General features: G+C 35.1%; 3 protein-coding genes across 17 annotated transcripts; 1 reads left to right on the top strand and 2 right to left on the bottom strand.

Annotated features, from left to right (window-relative positions):
• Positions 1–583: 583 nt before the first annotated feature.
• Positions 584–3,783, bottom strand: LOC147381486 (peptidyl-prolyl cis-trans isomerase FKBP16-1, chloroplastic-like). Of its 5 annotated transcripts, none has more exons than XM_086430356.1 (8): positions 3,623–3,783; positions 2,893–3,081; positions 2,712–2,746; positions 2,072–2,165; positions 1,785–1,845; positions 1,501–1,546; positions 1,035–1,105; positions 584–857 (listed from the first exon to the last, which is right to left on the bottom strand). In XM_086430356.1, exons 1-8 carry the CDS (start codon positions 3,679–3,681, stop codon positions 780–782), a joined length of 633 nt encoding a protein of 210 aa, XP_086286482.1. In that variant the 5' UTR covers positions 3,682–3,783; the 3' UTR covers positions 584–779. The 5 variants fall into 5 exon arrangements, 4 of the variants coding, with proteins under 4 accessions (XP_086286482.1, XP_086286484.1, XP_086286483.1 ...); XM_086430358.1 differs by having other exon boundaries at positions 2,893–3,103; positions 3,623–3,774; XM_086430357.1 differs by having other exon boundaries at positions 2,893–3,003; positions 3,623–3,759.
• A 1,819-nt stretch (positions 3,784–5,602) lies between these two features.
• LOC147381485 (heat shock protein 81-1) lies at positions 5,603–9,437 on the top strand. The gene is made up of 3 exons (XM_086430339.1): positions 5,603–5,860; positions 7,304–7,445; positions 7,538–9,437. Exons 1-3 carry the CDS (start codon positions 5,738–5,740, stop codon positions 9,379–9,381), a joined length of 2,109 nt encoding a protein of 702 aa, XP_086286465.1. The 5' UTR covers positions 5,603–5,737; the 3' UTR covers positions 9,382–9,437.
• A 1,110-nt stretch (positions 9,438–10,547) lies between these two features.
• On the bottom strand, positions 10,548–20,997 carry LOC147381484 (calcineurin B-like protein 3). 11 transcript variants are annotated; one of them, XM_086430344.1, is made up of 12 exons: positions 20,818–20,991; positions 19,530–19,632; positions 18,373–18,412; positions 17,993–18,074; positions 17,754–17,908; positions 17,054–17,136; positions 16,798–16,857; positions 16,382–16,490; positions 16,074–16,126; positions 13,943–14,023; positions 11,913–12,025; positions 10,548–10,861 (listed from the first exon to the last, which is right to left on the bottom strand). In XM_086430344.1, the coding sequence occupies exons 5-12, from the start codon at positions 17,875–17,877 to the stop codon at positions 10,804–10,806; spliced, it is 681 nt and encodes a 226-aa protein (XP_086286470.1). In that variant the 5' UTR covers positions 17,878–17,908; positions 17,993–18,074; positions 18,373–18,412; positions 19,530–19,632; positions 20,818–20,991; the 3' UTR covers positions 10,548–10,803. The 11 variants fall into 11 exon arrangements, with proteins under 11 accessions (XP_086286470.1, XP_086286471.1, XP_086286472.1 ...); XM_086430345.1 differs by having other exon boundaries at positions 19,530–19,629; XM_086430346.1 differs by lacking the exon at positions 19,530–19,632.
• Positions 20,998–21,418: the final 421 nt, after the last annotated feature.

Genomic DNA, 21,418 nt, shown 5'->3' with positions numbered 1-21,418 from the left:
AAACACTACATTGGTTCATAATATCTCTACAAGCATTCTTTCTATTTTGACCCACCACCAGTAAGGAGTTGGAATGTGAGGATGTCATTTCATTTTTACCGAATAAATAAGTGTCATTGGGTAAAGGGTGTTTACTGAATCCCCGGTTTCATCTTTAAAACCCTCTACAATTATGCGGCATTTGCATAAAGTTCCAATCTTGGTAAGTTCAAATTCTGACAGCCTTCAAGGCTATCAAAATTATGAGTTCATGGTGAAGTTTAAATCTTGTTGAGTTCAAACTTTGATAACCTTCAAGGTTAATAGAGATTTATAGCTTTAGATGAACTGTAAAGGATAATAAGTGCTGGTGCACAGATGGTACCACAAAGGTGGTAATCCTGTATGGTTGGGCAAGTCTTTGTGGAAAGTCCTAATGTGGAGTCTTTAGTCCAAAAGGTGGCTAATTCTTAGCAAAGCTTTTCAAGTTAGACCATCAATATATCTACTAGGAAGAAAATCTTAGTCATTCTCTCAACAAGGCTACTTTGAAGGACATGATCAAATTAAATTGTTGCTGTGGCTCATTACAAAATGTCAATCAGAACGAAAACTGTTTGCCCATTAGTTTATATAGGATAGAATAATACATATTTTCAACTAGCAATTATGAGAAAATATATTAATTCCTGATGAACAAGTGCATCTTTTCAGCTTCTTTATTGGATCCAGGATCCACGCAAGAACCATATGGACTAACCTTACAAAACCAAGTTTGACTGAAGAACCAGAATAAAAACTCATAATACCTTTAAGAGCTGTACTTCAAATACTAATGGCTCATTTGCATGAGAAATAATACGCCGTCGATGGCCAAACTGTAACCAAAAGCAAGAAAAAGAAGATAAAAATTAATGGTTTTTATAAGAAAAGGTTGGTTAGCATTCTCACATAGTGTGCTTTTGTATATGTAGAGGTACATGAATTTGCTGAGTATATTATGGTATGCTCCTCAATGCTTACAAAAAGTAGATAGAAAAGGAAAGGGAAAAAACCTCATCAGGAATTGGTTTCAAATTTAAATTTACGTATCCGGCCGAAGGAGGTATTAGTGCTCTCCTCTTCCCTACAAATAACACCGAGAGGGGGACAAGTCATTTTAGTAACTTCTCACAAAAGAAGGCACAAGATATAAAATAGGAAAATCTGAGCCACATTTATTTTGACTAGCCAGTTTTATGTTTTACAACAAATATTTTCCTAGCCAAAGTCATGGGATAGTGTGGAAAAATGACCCATGGAAAATCTACCTGAAACTAGTGGATTTGCCATTGATCCAAATTGTCAAATTGATTGAGGATTCTTTGGATGGTGGCAAAGATACAATGTGTGAGTAGTTTCAGGATTATGATTTCACCTAAAGGTGGCCATCAGTTTTACAGGCCTGAATTTGAGCACATAAACCAATTGGTACATAGAGGTGGTTATGAAAATCCTGAAACCCGTGACTGCAGAGCTTACCTCCAACCCTCATGCCAATCAGAACCTCCTTCAATCCCTGTATGATCTATTAAGAGGAATACAATATGATTAGTATACAATGGGCTAATGGGTTGTCCCCACCAACTAATGGTGTTTACAAAAAATTATGTAGTTTCCAAAACTGAAGTTGTAGATTCAATTAACCCAGACCATGTTCTTGTCTCCTTACTTCACAGAATTATCTTGGTCTTTTCTTCTTGTACCTTTGGTTTGGTGTTTTCTTTCATTGAATTTGAATAGTAAGAACATAGAACAGAACTAACCTGATTTTCATCCAAAGGAAGTATCACAGGTGTGCTTTCTCCACTGAATTGATCCACAGTGCTAAAATGAAATATAATAAAAATCTTAATTTTTCTATTTACAGTATAAACTGAAAGATTCGGTAGTTTAAAAAGCGATAAAACACAAGTAGAATGGTACTGGAAAGAAAATATTGACGCCCCATCCTTACCCTCGTTGCTTGTGCAATGAGGATTTATTCTATTCAAAACAAACATAGTTCCTTATAAACAATTGGAAACACAAATATTAAACATGAATACTCTACCTATGAACAAAATATCCATTTGAACGTCGGCAAACATAATTAACTTCAACCAAATCTCCTTCATGAGCTTCTAGGCCTTCCCCTTCAATAATATCTTCAAATTGGAAAGCATGAGTGTTAGTCTGATATCGAGAGCATACCCATGTAACACAAGAGATCTGTTTCCTTCAGAAGCAATTGGTGTAGATCTTGTGTAAAGCAAAATAATTTATTGAGATAAGATTGTTTTAAAATATAGATTAGTCGATAATATTTGGTATTTGATTTTTAGAGTTGTGTTATGATTGGACATGATTCATGATCATTTTGTTTCGTCCAATTACATGAGTTTTAGGCTACAAACACATCGACTAAGACAAATTTCCCCACTTATGCATCAAAAGTTAGAGGCTAAGATTATCATCCACACAAACTTAATAACGACAGAAGATAATGATAAGACCAAAGATAAGCTATCTACCTGAAAAAAGAAAAAGAAATTAAGGTCTCTCTCTTGATGTGTTCAGAGTAGTAACCATCCTTTATTATTTTTTCTAATAGATAAGAAGAGATCAAAATATTCTTTGTATAACAAACAAACAAACAAATTCAACAAATTCAACACTTAAGCTATATTTTTTGGAAGAGTAAGAAACTTTACCTTGAATGTTCACCCCACTAGGCATCTTCAGAGTCCTGAATGCTCCAAATTCCAAATACCCATAGTTCATAAGAACTGATAACAAAGTAGTATCAAAGAACAAGGAAGCTTAATGTATTCATTTATTCCTTTACTCTACTTGAGACTTTCAACAGCTAAAAAACCACACATTAGATCTCACCTGATTACTTTAGGGTCCTTCAACTCTGGCTTAGGAGCCGCAAGAGCAGGACGAACATACAATACCATTCCATTGAATCCCATAAACTCTAAAACTAGCCTCCTTGATAATCTGCAGATTGTCATTGAAGTAGATTTGGCATCCAATTCCTTAACCCGAGCCTTTCCACATTTTCGCCCGTCGACACAACTAATTACATTACATGCAAATGCTACAACATAATCATCAAATTGGATATTTAAATAATAATAAAAACAAAAAATTAACATGGATATAATTTATGATTCAAATCTTTTTTTTTTATCGATATTTAAGATTCAAATCTTGAGGTCAACAATTCTTCATTCAATTGCAAATTCTCTTTGTAGCTCACTATTATGTGGAAATGCCACTGAGTATAGGAATGTTAGTAAAATTTTAACATGGAATATCACACATTATGCTACGATGAGAATGAACGACCCATCTTAATGTTTCAACATTTTTAATTATATTATGTTTTATTGAAAGGGGAATTTACCATTAGATTGTACTGTTTCATCACACAAAATGTCCATGAACATACTTAAGGAAGTTGAAATTTCGATTTTAGATCAATCCCATACACATGTAGATGTATGTAATTGTACATATACATACAGAACATGGTGTTGTACAAATGTGGTGAATTTAACAAAAAAACATAATTATTAAGATGTAGGAAATACACAATAGAGAGAAAAGTGGTTACTTTCGAGATCTGTAGGCGAATTCGAATTGATTTAGGCTTCGGAAGGAACAGGCTTCCATTCTAACTTCAAAGAATGTGAGACTGAGAGGGGTTCCACTTCCCACTATCGGATAAGCAAGTATAGGAGTCTTTTTTAGCTACTCCGCGTATAAACAATCAAGTGAAATTCTATTGGCACACCAAACTTGAAAAGTAAAAAAGAAGAGGGACAAACAAACAAACAAACAAAAAGTGGTTTTAGAAATACCCCTCCACATTTTGATTAATATTTGAGATACCCCTACATATATTATGATATATATCCCTTGACCTCAGTCTTCTCAAAGATATTATGAAAAATTGGCCTAAAATACCCCTATCTTCAAATTCAAGACAAAAAACTTCTATTTTTCTCCCCAAACACCATCATCTTCAACCTTCAGGGTGGGTACACTTTTTTATCCTCATCTTTAATTTTACATCCTCACTTCAACCTTTCATCCTCAAGGATATGGATTTTTCGATGATAAAATTAAGGACTTTTTCTTCGAGAGGTTGAAGATGAAAGATTGAAGTCTAAGTTGAATAGGTTAAAAATAGTTTACTAGTGAAATTAAAGAGTTTAACAATTACAATCCCTCCCCCGCCTGCCCTCCCGTGCGCCCGTGAAAAATGAAAGATTCGAAGCATTTAGGTCATTTTATCAATTTGAAACACAACATTCATTATAAAAATTGCCAAGCTCCACCATGATGACACTTTTGGGTGCATCACCCGAGGAGAGGTTGAGTTGATGGTTTGATTATAGCTAGTAGACGAGCAAATCAATTTTTATCTTGTGACTCATTCTAAAGTATTAGTCAAGGTGGGAGCTTGAGTAACATTAAAATAGTTCTTTTGATAATTTTAGAATGAGTCGTGATAATCTGATGCCTTCCATGACTTATGCCCCCATCATAAAATCGTAGATCATTTACCTTTGGATATATAAGTAAAACATTTATGACTTTGAGTATCCCAAGGCAAATGTTGTACAATTCTATGATTGAGAGCATAGAGGGGTGTATGCCAAAGGGATCCAAAAATCATTATTCTTTAAGAATAAGTAGTATTGATCATACCAAATTAAAAGAGAAAAAAAGGTCTCAAAGCTATGGGAAAATTAAAAATAATACTTAAATTTGTATTTATCTGATATTTGAAAATTATCTGGAAAAAAAAAAAAGAAGAGGTGGAGCAAAATGATAGAGTAAGAATGAATGAAGATGGAGAAGAATAAGGAGGTGGAACAAGGGCAACGAAGATCATTGACAATGGTTGGGAAGATAAAGAAAAAGAAGGAAAATAAAATGAGCTAGGATTTTAATTTGGGAGTAGAATTTTTTTTTTCTTGGGGAAAATGAAATCCTGTCTTTGCTTGATTTTAGGAAAAAACAAAAAAAGTGATTTTCCATCAAAAATGGGTTTCTTACTCAAATTTTTTTTTTTTTCACCCAATCAAACACACCCATTAAAGAAAATCATCCCTTCCCTTGGCGGTTTTATTATTCTGATATGATTCACTATCATTTCTATGATGGGAAATGTTCAGCACCCTAAGTTTTACCACACACTTTAACAAACGTTTTTTGTCCTACATGAGTTAGAAGTTTTGGAATGGACTTATATGATATCCAATTACATTGCGTCTTTGATGGAATTTGTTAAACCTTTGATCCGTATCGAATCACTGATGATGTGGATACCAAAAGAGAGATGCCTTGATGGAATCGTTAAAGAATGGTTTGTTTGACGCTTTTCATCCATGCCATGTGCACTGAATAGATACTTTTCTTCAACGACGCGTTCAATCAGTATTCACTACATCAAAATACACGTGGCAACATATGAAACTCAGCTGGACTAGATTGGTTCGATTGTGCTGGACATGAAATTTATAATGGAAGTATCTGGAAGCCCTAGGGAGGTCCATATATATTGACAAGTTACAGCATCCTCTTCGCTCATCTCTCAAACCCTAGATCGCTTCGATATCTAATTTTGCATCGTAAGTCCTTCTATTTCTCTTTTCGTCTCCTTCTCTCATCTATTATTTCCTTCCACAGAGAGACAGAAGAGATCGCTTCAACCTCAATAATGGCGGACACAGAGACGTTTGCGTTTCAAGCGGAGATCAATCAGCTCTTGAGTCTGATTATCAACACTTTCTACAGCAACAAGGAGATCTTCTTGCGAGAACTCATCAGCAATTCTTCCGATGTGAGTAGCACTGCTTTTAATTCTTTTTTTTTTTTTTTTTTGTGTGGAGTTTCTGTTCTGTTAATTTTTTTCCTTCAGTCTTCTACTTTTACTGTAATTAGCTTGATCTGAACCAAAGCTTTGATATTTTCTAGTTGTTATTATTATTATATCTTATTCTCAGCAAATCGAACATGTTTCGGGATGAGATCTAATTTTACGGATCCAAGTTCTTTCATTTTTATTTTATTTAAAAAAAAAATTCATATTATATGTGCTTTATGAGGATCAAATGATGATTTATAGTTGATGCTAGATTTGAAACCCCCTTAAAAGGCCACAAAGAAGATCCTTTGTGGGGAAGATCTTTATCTTATTCTGTACTTTACGTGCTTGCTAAGAATAGAAATCCCGATTTAACATTCCATATTTGCTTTTATGTGTCTATGATCTTGATGAGCATATAGCCTCTGTGTACTTGTTACTTGTGACTGCATCTAACTGTAGAGTGGAAAAAACTTGAATACTGATGGTGCCATATATCTATTCTTATGTACTGCATTAGCTTTACAAGTTCAAATCTTGGTTTTCTGTGATTACGTATTGGTGTTGGATTTAAGAAGTAAACCCTAAGAGCATCTCCGGCACAACACCCTCTACCCATACCCATAAATGAGTCTTTTAGGTATTGTGTACCAATTATGGGTATCCATGTGATATGCACTCCAACCGCACTACCCATAAGTGCTGCCCTTAAATTGTTTAAAAAAAATTTAATTCAATTCAGATTTTTTTTTTCTTTTTTTTTTTTTTTTGAAAATTAACTTTTTTTTTCAACATAACTGCCTGAATTTTTTCCCTCCAAAAAAGATGGGTAACCAAGTGTGAGTAACCTTTTTTATGGTATTGAAAATGCCTAGACCCAAAAAATGGTGAGGGATGGGTCTTGGGTTGGAGTCAATATTTTTGGACTCCATTACCCATATCGGCAGTTGGGAACTGATGGGTAGAGGGAAGGGTACTGCATGGAGTTGCTCTAATATGTCACTTTTTAAGTTTTACAAATATGAGTTTTGGTGCTTATATCTTGGTGTATGTGTTCATTGCGGATCTTTTGAAGAATTAAAACCCAACTTTTGTGATTTTCATGTTACACTGGGCTTTCTATTCCGAACAATAATTTTAAGCGTGGTTTATAATATCCTTATGCATAGGCTAATATGAAACATCAAATGACTTGGGAATGTATTTGATAGTATCCCAAAATATCAGCTGATACAGCATCAGTTTTTTCATTGACCGAAGCATTTCTTCGGCATTTTAAAACTTGGTTTTAAGAACTTTCTTTTTGGCTAGGTTTGGTTTTAAGAACTTGATTATGTCTTTGTTAATGCATAAATTATTTATAATCTTATAATGAAATTCGGATTATGAAATTGTTGTCCATTAAATTTTTTTATGAAGGCCTTGGACAAGATCCGTTTTGAGAGCTTGACGGACAAGAGCAAGCTTGATGCCCAACCAGAGCTCTTCATCCATATTGTACCTGACAAGACCAATAACACTCTCTCCATTATTGACAGCGGCATTGGCATGACCAAGTCTGGTGGGTATTTACCTGTTTGACGCTTATTGCATCAATGTGCACTTTTGAAACCTAAATAATAATCTATTTTATTATTTCTTGTGTTTATTCAGATCTGGTGAACAATCTTGGTACCATAGCAAGGTCGGGTACCAAGGAGTTTATGGAAGCATTGGCTGCTGGTGCAGATGTGAGCATGATTGGACAGTTTGGAGTTGGGTTCTACTCAGCTTACCTAGTTGCTGATAAGGTGATTGTTACCTCCAAGCACAATGATGATGAGCAATATGTGTGGGAATCTCAGGCTGGTGGGTCGTTCACTGTCACCAGGGACACCTCTGGTGAGAACCTTGGGAGGGGTACCAAGATGACACTGTACCTCAAGGATGACCAGTTGGAGTACCTTGAGGAGCGACGGCTCAAGGATCTGATCAAGAAGCACTCTGAGTTCATCAGCTACCCAATATCTCTTTGGACTGAGAAGACCACTGAGAAGGAGGTTTCAGATGATGATGAGGATGAGGAAGAGAAGAAGGATGAGGAGGGAAAAGTTGAGGAAGTTGATGAAGAGAAAGAGAAGGAAGAGAAGAAAAAGAAGAAGATCAAGGAGGTATCGCACGAGTGGGATGTGGTTAACAAGCAGAAGCCTATCTGGATGAGGAAGCCAGAGGAGATAGCCAAAGAAGAATATGTTGCCTTCTACAAGAGCCTAACTAATGATTGGGAGGAGCACTTGGCTGTGAAGCACTTCTCAGTTGAGGGCCAGCTAGAGTTTAAGGCGGTCCTCTTTGTGCCCAAGAGGGCCCCCTTTGACTTATTTGATACTAAGAAGAAGCCCAACAACATTAAACTTTATGTCCGTCGTGTCTTCATCATGGACAACTGTGAGGAGTTGATCCCTGAGTACCTGAGCTTTGTGAAGGGTATTGTCGACTCTGAGGACCTTCCCCTCAACATCTCCAGAGAGACGCTTCAGCAGAACAAGATTCTTAAGGTCATCCGCAAGAACTTGGTGAAGAAGTGCGTTGAGCTCTTCTTTGAGATTGCAGAGAACAAGGAGGACTACAACAAGTTCTATGAGTCCTTCTCAAAGAATCTGAAGCTTGGCATCCACGAGGACTCGCAGAACAAGTCAAAGCTTGCTGAATTGCTCCGATATCACTCTACCAAGAGTGGGGACGAGATGACCAGCCTCAAGGACTACGTCACAAGGATGAAGGAGGGTCAGAATGATATTTACTATATCACTGGTGAAAGCAAGAAAGCTGTTGAGAACTCCCCATTCCTTGAGAAGCTCAAGAAGAAAGGGTATGAAGTACTTTACATGGTTGATGCTATTGATGAGTATGCTGTGGGTCAGTTGAAGGAATTCGAAGGAAAGAAGTTGGTTTCTGCGACCAAAGAGGGATTGAAACTGGATGAGAGTGAAGATGAGAAGAAAAAGAGTGAAACCATGAAGGAGAAGTTCGAGGGACTGTGCAAGGTGATCAAGGATGTGCTGGGCGACAAGGTGGAGAAGGTGGTGGTGTCAGACCGTGTGGTGGACTCACCTTGCTGTTTGGTAACCGGAGAGTATGGGTGGACAGCTAACATGGAGAGGATAATGAAGGCACAGGCCCTGAGGGACTCGAGCATGGCTGGGTACATGTCAAGCAAGAAGACAATGGAGATCAATCCGGAGAATCCCATTATGGAGGAGTTGAGGAAGAGAGCTGATGCAGACAAGAATGACAAGTCTGTCAAGGATCTGGTTCTGCTGATTTTTGAGACTGCTTTACTCACCTCTGGGTTCAGCCTGGATGACCCAAACACCTTTGGCAACAGAATCCACAGGATGCTGAAATTGGGATTAAGCATTGATGAAAGTGGTGATGGTGAGGCAGAAGACACGGACATGCCCCCGTTGGAGGATGCGGATGCTGATGCAGAGGGCAGCAAGATGGAGGAGGTTGACTAAATGTTGTGGGTGGTTCCTAATTTTATTGAGATTTTCTAAATGTTTTTACTTTTTACTATTTTAGTTGGGAAGAACTTCGTTTAAGTGGGGAGGGGGGGGGGGGTAATGTTACCTGTTTTACTAGTCTACTATATTTGCTTTTGGTTTTAGTGGGTTATTAATTTTGGTTATGGATGATTGCTTATAATGGTTCTATTACATGTAATGATGCACTGATTTGTCGGCACCATTTTGAGTTGGTTGAATCAAAGATTCAGGTTGGTAGGAGGGAAAAACAGGCTGATTGCAGTTGGTTTTAACAGATTTGGAGATTGCACAATGGCACACTTTTAAATGGGTCATACATACCATTTTTACCTTTGCCTTTTGTTTCTATGTAATGGTGGAGAGCAAACACTTGCAGGAGCAGGAGGCAAGCCTACCTAGTCTCATTATTTACTCTTCTTTCTAATCTCATTATTTACTCTTCTTTCTTTTAAATTTTCAGCAGATGGGTGTCCCTGTGACGTCCATTTTACGAACTAAGAGGCATCTGAAGTCTCAAATTAGGATACGTTGTGTTTTGAAGGGAAAATTACTAAAACATTGTTGCGTTTATTTATGTGTTTTTTTAGTGGTGAAAAATTGGAAGTTTACAACATTTATGGAAGGCCAACATTTTCTGAAAATAATTCTGCATAAATCATGATGTACCCTACGCTCTAAATTGTGGAATAATTTATTTCCTAATAAATATAAGGAATCAATTATGAACAATGATAAAAACAATACCAAGCTCAAGCCGCATTCTTGGAGATTCAAGTTAAGAGCAGCAGCTAATAAGCCACTTTTCTCTCTAACATCCAGTGAATTGTTTCACCTGATCCGCTTTGTTAGTGATTAAATATCATTTGGTTTGTTACCGCACACCACAAAATCCAGAAACTTCATATCACCCTCTATAAGCTATGGTAGAAAATTCAGGCCAAAAGATTTCCTTGCAGTCAAAAAGGACCCGTACAAGTTACCTAGATATCTAAACTCAGCAAATCCTCATCCCGATTGCTTGGATTAATTTTACAACAGCTTTTCACCATTCTCCTCCACACAAACAAAAATAAAAATCTTTGGAATCTCAAAAATACAGTACGGATGTTTAACAAGAGAAAACAGTTAAAAAGTGCAGGGGCTCTCAATCCACAATTATTTTTTTCTCATGAAGAACACTTAGATATGCATTTCTATTAATTTAAGTTGTCACCATCATCTACCAAAGAAAGTGCAGCGATTGAAAATAGAAAACACAAACTTCTTCCAAACATTCAGCAATCTGATACGAAAGCTATTTCTGGGCCCTTTAAACTTAAGGAGATAAACATTGTCTAGAAATAAACAAACCATCTTTAACAAAGACCCACAGAACATAAAACTAGACACAAAACCTCAGGTATCGTCAACTTGGGAGTGAAATACAAAGCTTGGGAATGTAGTGGTGATGTCCCTGCTCAAGGAAAATGAAACAATTGTCAGAATAGAGTCTAAAGAAAAATGTAAAGCAAATTAATGAACTCTCTCTTGCTTTCTCATATACCCTTTGGATAAATTTTCTTTACACCTTTAGTTTAATAGGTTGGAGCTTTTAAAGGACACGGGCACGTGTGCCTTTGTTCGATACTTACACGTAGTTCAATGACATAAATCTAAAATATCTGATAAGACAACACATCTCAGTATAATCTACCAAGAGAATTTAGAATAAAAAGAATGCATCTAGTTAAGCTGGTATATTTCAATCATATCAACATCATCTAAGTAATAGGTTTTTTTTTTCTTTGAAAAGTATAATATATTGAAAAGGAAGTGGGATACAAGAAACACGGAGGCCGAGAAAGCCTCACAATAGCAACAAAGAAAAGAAAAATACAACATCAGTGATAACATAAAGAGTTCCATCTAAAAATAAAATCATCATAAGTAATCCCCCGGTATCTATATTCTGCTTGGACAAAGATATAACAGGTAAGTGAGGTGACCAATCAACCTACCGAACAGAAATAGTGGGCCACATTTTGAAGGGTACATTATTTCACCACATCAAGATGTTCAGTATAGGCTTAAAATTGAAGTGAAATTAAAAAATAAAAAATAAAATAAAATAAAAAATAGTTATGAAGTTCACAGCGCTGAACATGATGCAAGCATATGTTTTGGACTGAAACTTGACTTTTTCTCTACTATTTTGGACCTTAATAATCAGGCTGAAAATCCATGTAAAAATGGAAATTTTGTATCCCATGGTCCAGCACACTTTCGGTCTAGTTTTTAAGCCCAATCCAAGCATCCAAAAGGCCCAATATTTGTCCCATTACAAAGGGATTTTTGAGTATTTGAACAGCCCATCTAATGGACATTTTTATGCTATTGTACAATAGTAAAAGATTTTTTTCGTATAAGATCGGACCAGGCACTAGTGTGTCCCATGAATTTCATCCCTAAAATGGAAGAATTCTAAAATATAAAAAGAATTGAAGTGATATTAAATTAAGAATTACTTGAGGTATTGGAGGGTCATATTCTTCAAGAGAGATGGATGTCGCAAAACAAGGCTCCGCCACTCTTCCTTATCAATCTTCCCATCATGTTTCGTATCAGCTTCCTCAAAGGTCTGATCCATCAAAGCAAAGAAGAAACACAAAAATCAAACATCAACAGAGAAAATCAAACATATAATAAAGTTGACACTATTCCTCCAGAATAATAATATTGATGTATGCTGTAAACTGCATTGTAAAAATAGTATTCTGCTGAAATTCTGAAGCAAAAATTAAAAATTAAAAAAACTACTGTAGAAAGGAGAGATTGCAATTTACTAGTGTTCATTGTGTAAAAATTCTTTTTACAAAGCTTAGAAGTTCAAAATATCCCATGCCTCGATACCCCACAGATCATTATCAGTGTTCGGAACCATGCTCGACATTCAAATGAAACAAATGTGAAAATTTAAGGTCTCCTAATATTCAGCTCCTCATTCATGGCCTTCAAGCAGTATGGCTTTTTTTTTTTATATAAGAAAAATTTTATTGAAGGAAGGGAGGTCAAGAAGACCAGCCCAAACAGTACCTTCAAGCAGTGTGAATTACCCATGATCCCACCTAGTTCTCACTATATTGCAGACTTCAGTTGACTACTGAATATCTTTCTCTCTCAAGGTGTAGATAAGGATAGCTCGCTACTATGATAAAGGTAGTGCATGAAGATTTTATTATGAATTAGAGAAATTTTCTTCCCTACTCTTGCATTTTCTCTCTTCTGTTCAATAAAGTTGTTATTTCAGTAGTCAGAATATAATAAGATATGTTATATAAAGTTGTTATCAAACTTCAAATCCAGATTGGAGAAGAATAGACCAAAATATATTATATAAAACCAGCCACCTTTTCTTTTTCTTGATATGATAAGCTTTGTTTTTAATGAGACCAGTAACACGGTGCTGGCGGGAATCAAACTCAGGTCTATGGTATCATCACCCAAGGACTTTACCAACAAAGCCAGCTGGCAACAGTAAAAACTACTATCCTCAAAAGCAGCAATGATGAACACCCCGCCACTTCTGAATTGTAACAAACAAGGGATTGGACATTTGCTTTTTATTATTATTTGATTGGTTGTCGGGCATTTATTGTGTTAAATTCGGGTGTTTCTTCATCCCTACAACATTTAATGTGCACCCAACTGAGTACTGACTTCCCTGGAAAAATACGAAGTCCAGATTTCAGATGTGTCAAATATTGAGTAATCTTCATGTCAACCTCTCTAAAACTACTATCAAATGCACATATGTTTCCTCCTGCAGATATTTGAGAACTTCCTTTTCTTATTAAGATCTCTCCAACTGAGGCATGAACACAACTTTTTGTCCTTCAATAATCATAACATTGGCTCGCTACAAGTTCCTCCTCTGTCAACAATAATTCTGCCTGACCTCAGAGCTTTCTCCACTTAAATGTAGGCATCATCACAGACTTTCAGATTATAAAGATGCTTATGAAGCTGAGAATTGAATATTGCTTTTGAAAAACTCCCTATTCTATGCAGTTGATCTATCTAAAGCTAAGCTTTTGCTTTGGGCTAAATCTTGCATTCTTGCCTGTTGATCCAACCTTAATTACGATGACTTCCATTATACAAAAGATCAACATGGAGATAACATATACTAAAGCACCATAAGCTCTATACAGGAGAAATTTCAAAGGTAATCATATGCTTAATTTAACAAATAAAGATAAAAAGCAGATGACAAAAACCACAACCAACTTGAAATAGGAGAAACTTTAAACAGTAGCTTTGGCATATGCTCCATTTAAATAAATATTCTAGATCATTTACAGTGTTCATTTAGACTTCAAAAAGGTAAGACAGAGAACAGTAGAACAGAAAACACAAATAAGAACAACATAATATAACATGGAACTCCAGAAAAGATGCACAACTAAAAGGCTGATTGGAGAAAATCAAGAAAATGCATATTAACAAAAAACCAAAACCAAAATGAAAATTAATCATTATCAAATTAAGGAGGCACCTTATCAATAATACTTTCTATCACATCATCCGAAAGATTCATTCCAGACTCAGCAAGTGTAGCCACTACCATTTGTTTCACCTACACAGAGAAGTCAATTAGGATAACCCATATTATAGGTGGAGATAAAAAATAAAATAAACATCCAGTTAAGCAAATTCACGATCACCAGAAAAAAATAATCATGTACCATTCAAACACTAAATGTCTAGAACTAAGCTCAAAGTAACATTCAATCCATCACAACCTCTCTACGTTCCAAGAAAATAGAGAAATGGAACAACAACAACAAAAAAAAAAAAGTAATCCACCATCAAAGAGAAAAAAACAAACCCATAATACCAGCAACTAATGATGAAAACTTCTGTAACTTCGGCGTTTATATCTCAACTAATGTAAACAAAGTGGAGTATGGTAAATATTTAGTTACATCAAAGGTTAGAAGTGACTAGGCAATTCTTTTATGTAAACAAGAACAATATCTGAGCATTTACTCTATTTTCGGTTTGATTGTATTCATACACTGTAGAATGTAATTTTTTTTCCAACCTCAAATATCTGGGATAAGGCTTTGATGACGATAATGTAGAATTTACTACTGGAATAGTTTGTCTTAAGATCTTCTTCCTCAAGGATGAAACTGAGATGGCCTACTAGAGACAAACTCTACCAAAAGGAAAACAAAATACTCTTCAATGAAAGATTTAAGTAATTATCATGAACTTGAAGTGTCCAAAAATATCAGTTTTTAAAGATCAAAATTCAGTTGTCTTCAGAGTTGAAAAAAAAAAAAACATTGAACAAAACACAGAAAAGGAGTAGAAACCCACATAAAAAACCAGCTTCCAATCTACCGTTCCTATCACACCATGCTCTGCTAATTAGTCAGCCAACTCATAGGCATTTCATAAGATACAAAATTATATGTCCTCATCTTCAATAAGGTAACAGCACAAAATAGTCTTGACTTAACAAAATATGTCATATTAGTGTTTCGCTGGAGTAAGTTCCCAAACACCAAGTTACATCAGTATGAAAAAGCCACAGATCTTTCCATGGTTTGAATATCAGATTGATAGAAAAACAAAGGTATGTGATATATAAAATCTAACCTCATTTTTAAATCCAGGATGTGATTTCAGATGCAGAATAAGTACAAAAGTATTACAAAGTACAATCAATGACTAATATTCCTTAAATTAGCAATTACAGCTTACATGTGTTGATAAGGCTGAAAAAGGATATGTCATTGCCAATAAGAACATCATGGAATATTGGATTAGAAGCAAACAAAGAAATGTGACATAATGCAATCTTTGTAAGAAAATCAGCATTTTAGAATCCAACAAGTGCTTTCAGATGCTAAATGAGTAATCAACTCTGTTACAATCTTCACAACAAACCATCACAGAGAAACATTTCTCAAATTAGCAATTAACAACTTGTATATGTTGATCACTTTAAACCCTAAACGGAAACGCCATTAGCAATAAGGAAGATTGAAATAAAAGCTAGACAGCAAGCACATATTGGCATTACTCTAGAGAAAATAACAAAACTGAATTGGCATTGACCAAGATGGTTGTAAGTGTCATTGCACATTTTTTCCAAGATACAATCAAAATTAATAAAAATATCCTAGGATGTATAAAGAACTACTTGGACTTTCTCAGAGTATTGGGATTTTGTAACTTGTGTAAGAACCGTCTAGAAAGGCCTAAAATAGCTGGAAACAGCAAAGACCTTTAATGTAGTCCAATTTAATAGTTGAGGACCAACATTTCAATTAATATTGTCTAATAGCATAAAGAAAACAAATGAGACATTCATTTTTTGTCCAAAAAAAAAAAAATTATAATAATCAATACTCACATACATGACGTACAATTTCTTGTCCTAAAGAATCAAACATTGGCATTCAAATAGTCAATCACCATACTTAGTAACCAAAGTAGTCAAGACATGCACAACATATAAAATAAGTTAACCTAGTAACATTTGCAAGTTGGTTCAGGTGGTTAAATTTGTAAATTCAACTAAAACCTTACGTCAGCATATTTTAAAATTAACATTTTTTTTCCACCACAATTTAAATGCTTGTGGTTGATTTATTCAAAATAACAATAGTTACCTCTTGTCTCTCAATGAATCCTTGCTGCTTCAGATCATATAGTTGAAAAGAAACTGCAGTGAATAAAATTTGACATTAGTGTAATGAGGGTCACAAAAATTAAGCTGCAATCCAACCAACAAAACGAAGAAGAGGAACAAGAAGCTTCAATACAAGTCATATACTAAAGTTCCAGGAAGTTCATAACCATATTCCTTTACTTCTCTTTGTTGGCCAATCCATAGCCACACTTTGCGCATGAACTCCCATTAAAAAAAATCCCAAGATAAAGATTTTTTTTTTTTGAAAAAGAAAAATCTACTACTTACACTCAATCTTATCATCAATTGGAGCGTTGGGGTGAAAGACAGAAAGAGCACGTGCAAACTCTTCAAACCCTAATATTCCAATGTGTTTTGTATCAAACAAGTCAAATACCTGAAAATTTTGAACCAAGGGCAAACATTCATAATGAGAAGATTTTCATGAAATTTTTTAACCTTGTCAAGCAAAGATTGACAAGTTAACTATATGTATGCAAGTGAGTGATTATTTTTGGAACAAAAAAAATTGATATATGTCAACATCTGGCTTTATAAGAATATTTATCAGAAAAAGGAAAAAAAACTGTAATAATAGAAAAAATTAAAAATGGATCATGAGAGCCTATAAAATCAATAACAAAATGAAGTTGGACTTCCAATAAAATGAAACAAAGGGAAAGCATTGGCATGGTGGAAAATACCCGATCGGCAAATAAGCTTTCCTTTTTGTTCGTCTTGAATAAGGCCAATTGGAACTCTTCCTGTAAGATTAATAATTGAAGTACAATCAGTAAGCACATAAAATGAGTCGAACAAAACCACAGGAGGAAAGAAATATCTCATCAATTTTTTTTTTCAATCTGTAAAAAAAATAGTATCTCATAAAAAAGTCAACTAAAAAGCTATTACCAACTCTACGATGCAAACAAAATGACCTAAAGTAAGAAATATATCTACCTTGTTGATTAGACCGTCATCAATTACAGCACTGCTGATCTTCTTGAATAGCTCGTAGAGTGCTTCTATTTCGCTTACACTAACTGCAATAAGAACAATGGCAAAACAATACAATATAATCTGTTATTTTTTAGTGGTTGCATGTTAACAAGGAACAAAATAAAGCAGCGCAGAAGGATTAAGATGGGTCCTATGACTCAGTGATTATGATGATCAATACGTTGTTGTATTATTGATAATTCATTTTATCGGTAGTCAGTGGATCTTGAATGATGACCTTGCATTCCAATGGAAGGATCTTATCTCCTGCATTTTTCTTTGTTCTGGAATCGTGAGACTCTCTCTCTCATTAACCCCTTTCCTTCTATTCCATTGGTCCCTTTAACTTAATTGCCCTTTTATTGATAATGAAATGAAACGTTAATTGTAGATTACCTGAATGTTTTCAAAGGTAATTTAGAGTGTAAAGGTAATTGGTTAAATTGACGCTCATGTGTTTGACCACTTCAAGTGGATTGAGGTAGTAAGAAATGATCAAAAGACACATGCCTTAGTTGAAGATTCATATCTTAAAAGAGTTGAATTTTGACATCTGATTCATTTTTCCAACCCAAAATAGTTGGGATAAAGCATAGATGATGGTGAAGATGATGATGCTGACATCAGAAAGAATATTTTTAGAAAATGGTGGATGACATACAGACTGTTTCACTTGCAAGAATTTCTGGATCTTCAAGGCCCTTTGGTTGCATATACAAATCCAGATCACAACAACTTAAAAGGGAAGCAAAAAAATGCGTAAATCCCTCTAGGCACTGCAACATGATATTCCTCCCACGTCAGAACACTCCATACCTGTGCAAAAGGAAAATATGAAGCTTTGTTCAGGCCACTTTAATAAAGACAAAAATCCATATATGGCTAGAAAACAGTAAGGACCTTTTGACCATTTACTGCTTCCAATAACCCAAGCCCGAATGCAAGGGATCATAGAAACCTGAGGGTGAACTCAAAACTTTACCTGTTGTTGACAATGAAATGAAGATGTTCATTATTGCCAGATCCTAAAACCCTTTCAACAGCTAAAGATAATTCAAGATTACAACGGAAAAAAAAAATGTAAAAAATCGTATGCAGGATTAGAGTAAAATCCTTGGAGATTAGAACATCATGTTATGACATTCCCAACCCTAATTTGGAAAATATCTTGCGGAATGCAAGATATAGACTTTTCGCCTTGAATGAAATCCTCATACATTATGGGTATAAAAGAATACAAGATATCTACCAAAAAAACAGAGAAAAGAATAATCACTTACAAACAAGTTTCGATAAGAATCATCCTCCTCTTATCCATGCCTATATAGAAAATATATAATTTAGATCTTAAAAAAAATGGCAAGTTTCTTTATGGCTGGGTGGCTTTTGGGATTCGTTGATCTCTTTTCAATTTGTTCTATCCAAACAGAAATTCTTGATAATGAGCAAGAAAAAGACTTTAATGATGCATAACAGAGGAGAAAGAAGCCATAAACAAAAACAAATGAAATTAATGGAAAAGAATGAAATAGCAAGTCAAATGCACAAAAATGCGAGACTAATATGGTTGAATTATCCCACTAAAATAAATAACAACAAATGCTGCTATAATAGGGGAAAAATCACATCTTGATCAAAACAGACCTAATATCTTTAGCCAAGTATAATAATAAAAGAATGAAGTACTAGATCCATAGCTGGATCCCATAAAAAGTTCTCCAAGTTCCTTTTTCAGATGTATGACAACCAACAATAATTAAAATCAGATAACAAACTGGAAATTATATACTAAAATACCACCTACTGGTCGATGCCTAGAATATTGTATCATGATGGCATCTAGAATCTTCTTGGATGCAAATCACCAGACCCTTCCGACTTAAATCCCTGTAATGGGTTTCCTTAAAACTAGACAACCCCTCTATCATCTATGCAGTTGTCATAATAGCTGTTAGATTACGGAACTTAAGTAACCAAAAACACATGCACAACATAAAATGAATGCAAAATAAATCCTCATCGGACCAAATTTCTAGCTAAATGGAATATACTCCTGTACCACTAGAGAGTTCTACATGGTTGGCATTCATCTTATCCACATGCTTTGCTAATGAAAAATCCATTGTCAAAGTAACATACACTACATAAACAAGTCATACAACCAAAACTATATATATATAAAAGGAAAAATGGCACATTTGGACAGATGGAGTCTCATCTTTCTAGCATTCATTAGCTGGAAAGACAAATGTCACGAGAACGAAGACATCTATAGATCTGCATAATCAATAATTATTTGCTTGGAATAATAGAAATATACCCCTATTAATGTGGTCCTCTATTCAATTATGTCTTAACAAAATGATCACAAAAAATAACAATAGCAAAAAAAACAAAGAAAATAAATAAAGAGATCAAAGATGCAAACACGACATACCAATTTACATGGTTCCCTCTAGGATTGAGGCACATCTACGGATCCACACCAATTTCACTATGATCAAATATCCAGAAATACAACGCTTTCCCGTAGGATACTGCTGCAAATACCCCTAACGAATTAGGGTTAACAACTAACTAAAGCAAAAGTACGAGCTATCGATGAAAATTGGCTTGATTAATAGTAACTCCTTGTTAACTAGTACCATCAGGCTCCACAAAGCATAACAAGCGCAGCACCCTACCTTGGGAGTTGACTGCCTAATACTTCTACTCGTACATGCATGAGCTACAAATATTGCTACCAGATATTTTACTCCTAACTTTTTTCTATATGTCTAGATTCAATGAATGCATCAAAATCCATAAGTCCAAAACGGTGAGTCATGACAACATTGGTGATTCTTATAATCAATGCATGCAAAGGTAACCAAGAATCACATTTTCTGATAAATTCGATTATTATTGCTTTCCTCGCACGTGAGAAACCTCACTTGGAGATTTATCCTTAAATTCTACTATGCCATCAAATCTGGCACCTAAATATAGAAACTTTCTATACTCAATTTATTCACATATCGCAGCCATTCCAATACATGTGTGCAACGTGTCCTGGCTAGCCTCGAACGCATTCATGCATGGAAAAATAGCTTAACGAATTCAGATAATGTGCCCTAGACTAGCCAGCAACATACCCATAATTATACATTTTTCATCAGATTTGAATGATCCCCTTCTTTTTAAAACATCTAAATATTGTTGGTGTTAAAATGTGCAGACACCCAACAATTAAACAAACCAGAATTCCGAACATTCTCCACTGATCACATCTACCAAAACCCTAAAATTTGAATTTCATCCAACATAAGAGATTAAATATACACAATAATCGGGACAAAATACAATTGGAGTACCTTCTACACTCTCTCGCACTAAATTAAAACAAATTAAACTTAAAAATTAAATTGATAAACCTACAGATCTTGACATGCAAAGAACTGCAACACACAATCGTTCACGAAAGTAGCAATTGGTATCAGAATCCGATAAGAGAACTTTAGTTACGCAGTATAAAAAAAAGTTACAAAAACAGGAAATTGAACTCTTGGATCCAGAGAAGAGATCAAACAAATGGGGGGAAAAGCAAGATTTCAGAAAAAAAAAAGAACCAAGTGAAGAACATAGAAAACAGATGGAAAGAAAGAACAAACGAGGAATCGAGCTGGAATTTTGAAAAATAAAAAAAACATGTTATCTGAGTTAGAAACAAGGGAGAAAAAGCTTACCTTCAGAGGAAACATGGCGGAGACGAGTCGAAGAGAAACATTTCTCTCTGTGACTCCTTTTCCTCTTGCAGAGGTGATGATTGATTGATTGAGGTGGAGAGAGTCAATAATTAGTTTGTTTGAGTGTTTTATCGACAGAAAGAAAGATTTGTTAAACAATGCAGGAACGTAAGTAAGACGGACACAGCAGGGACGTCATCTCACGCTAAAAACCGTTAGATTTTCTCGATACACAAATAGATTAATTTCAAGAGTGATTCATGGACTTAACCTTGGGCGTCTCTACAAGTCCGCTAAAGCAGATAATATCGTTTCCCTTGTAATCCAAATTAATTTAAAATGGTCGTTTATCTTGCCAAAACTGTAGCAGCGTACTGAAGGATCTATACCGTTTGATTTTTTTCCTTGAGATTTTATTTGTTGGTCATAAACGGCGTGGATTTTAGGCCGTAGATGCTTCGGTGTCAATCATAGGAGTGTACTTAACTGTTACCTCTGGAAGGAGGACGATATAAAAAATAATAAAATAATAAAAAAGCCATAAAATATGTTCTTCGTAGGCAGTGTGGGCCCACAAATATGGGGATATCGATGGACTGGA

Source organism: Akebia trifoliata, unplaced genomic scaffold (genome assembly GCF_017979445.1).
Source record: "Akebia trifoliata isolate Shusen 1 unplaced genomic scaffold, ASM1797944v1 Contig00394, whole genome shotgun sequence".
In the NCBI taxonomy this organism is placed as follows: Eukaryota; Viridiplantae; Streptophyta; class Magnoliopsida; order Ranunculales; family Lardizabalaceae; genus Akebia; species Akebia trifoliata.
The sequence above is the reverse complement of the archived record's forward strand: the minus strand, read 5'-3'. Positions and strand labels throughout refer to the sequence as shown.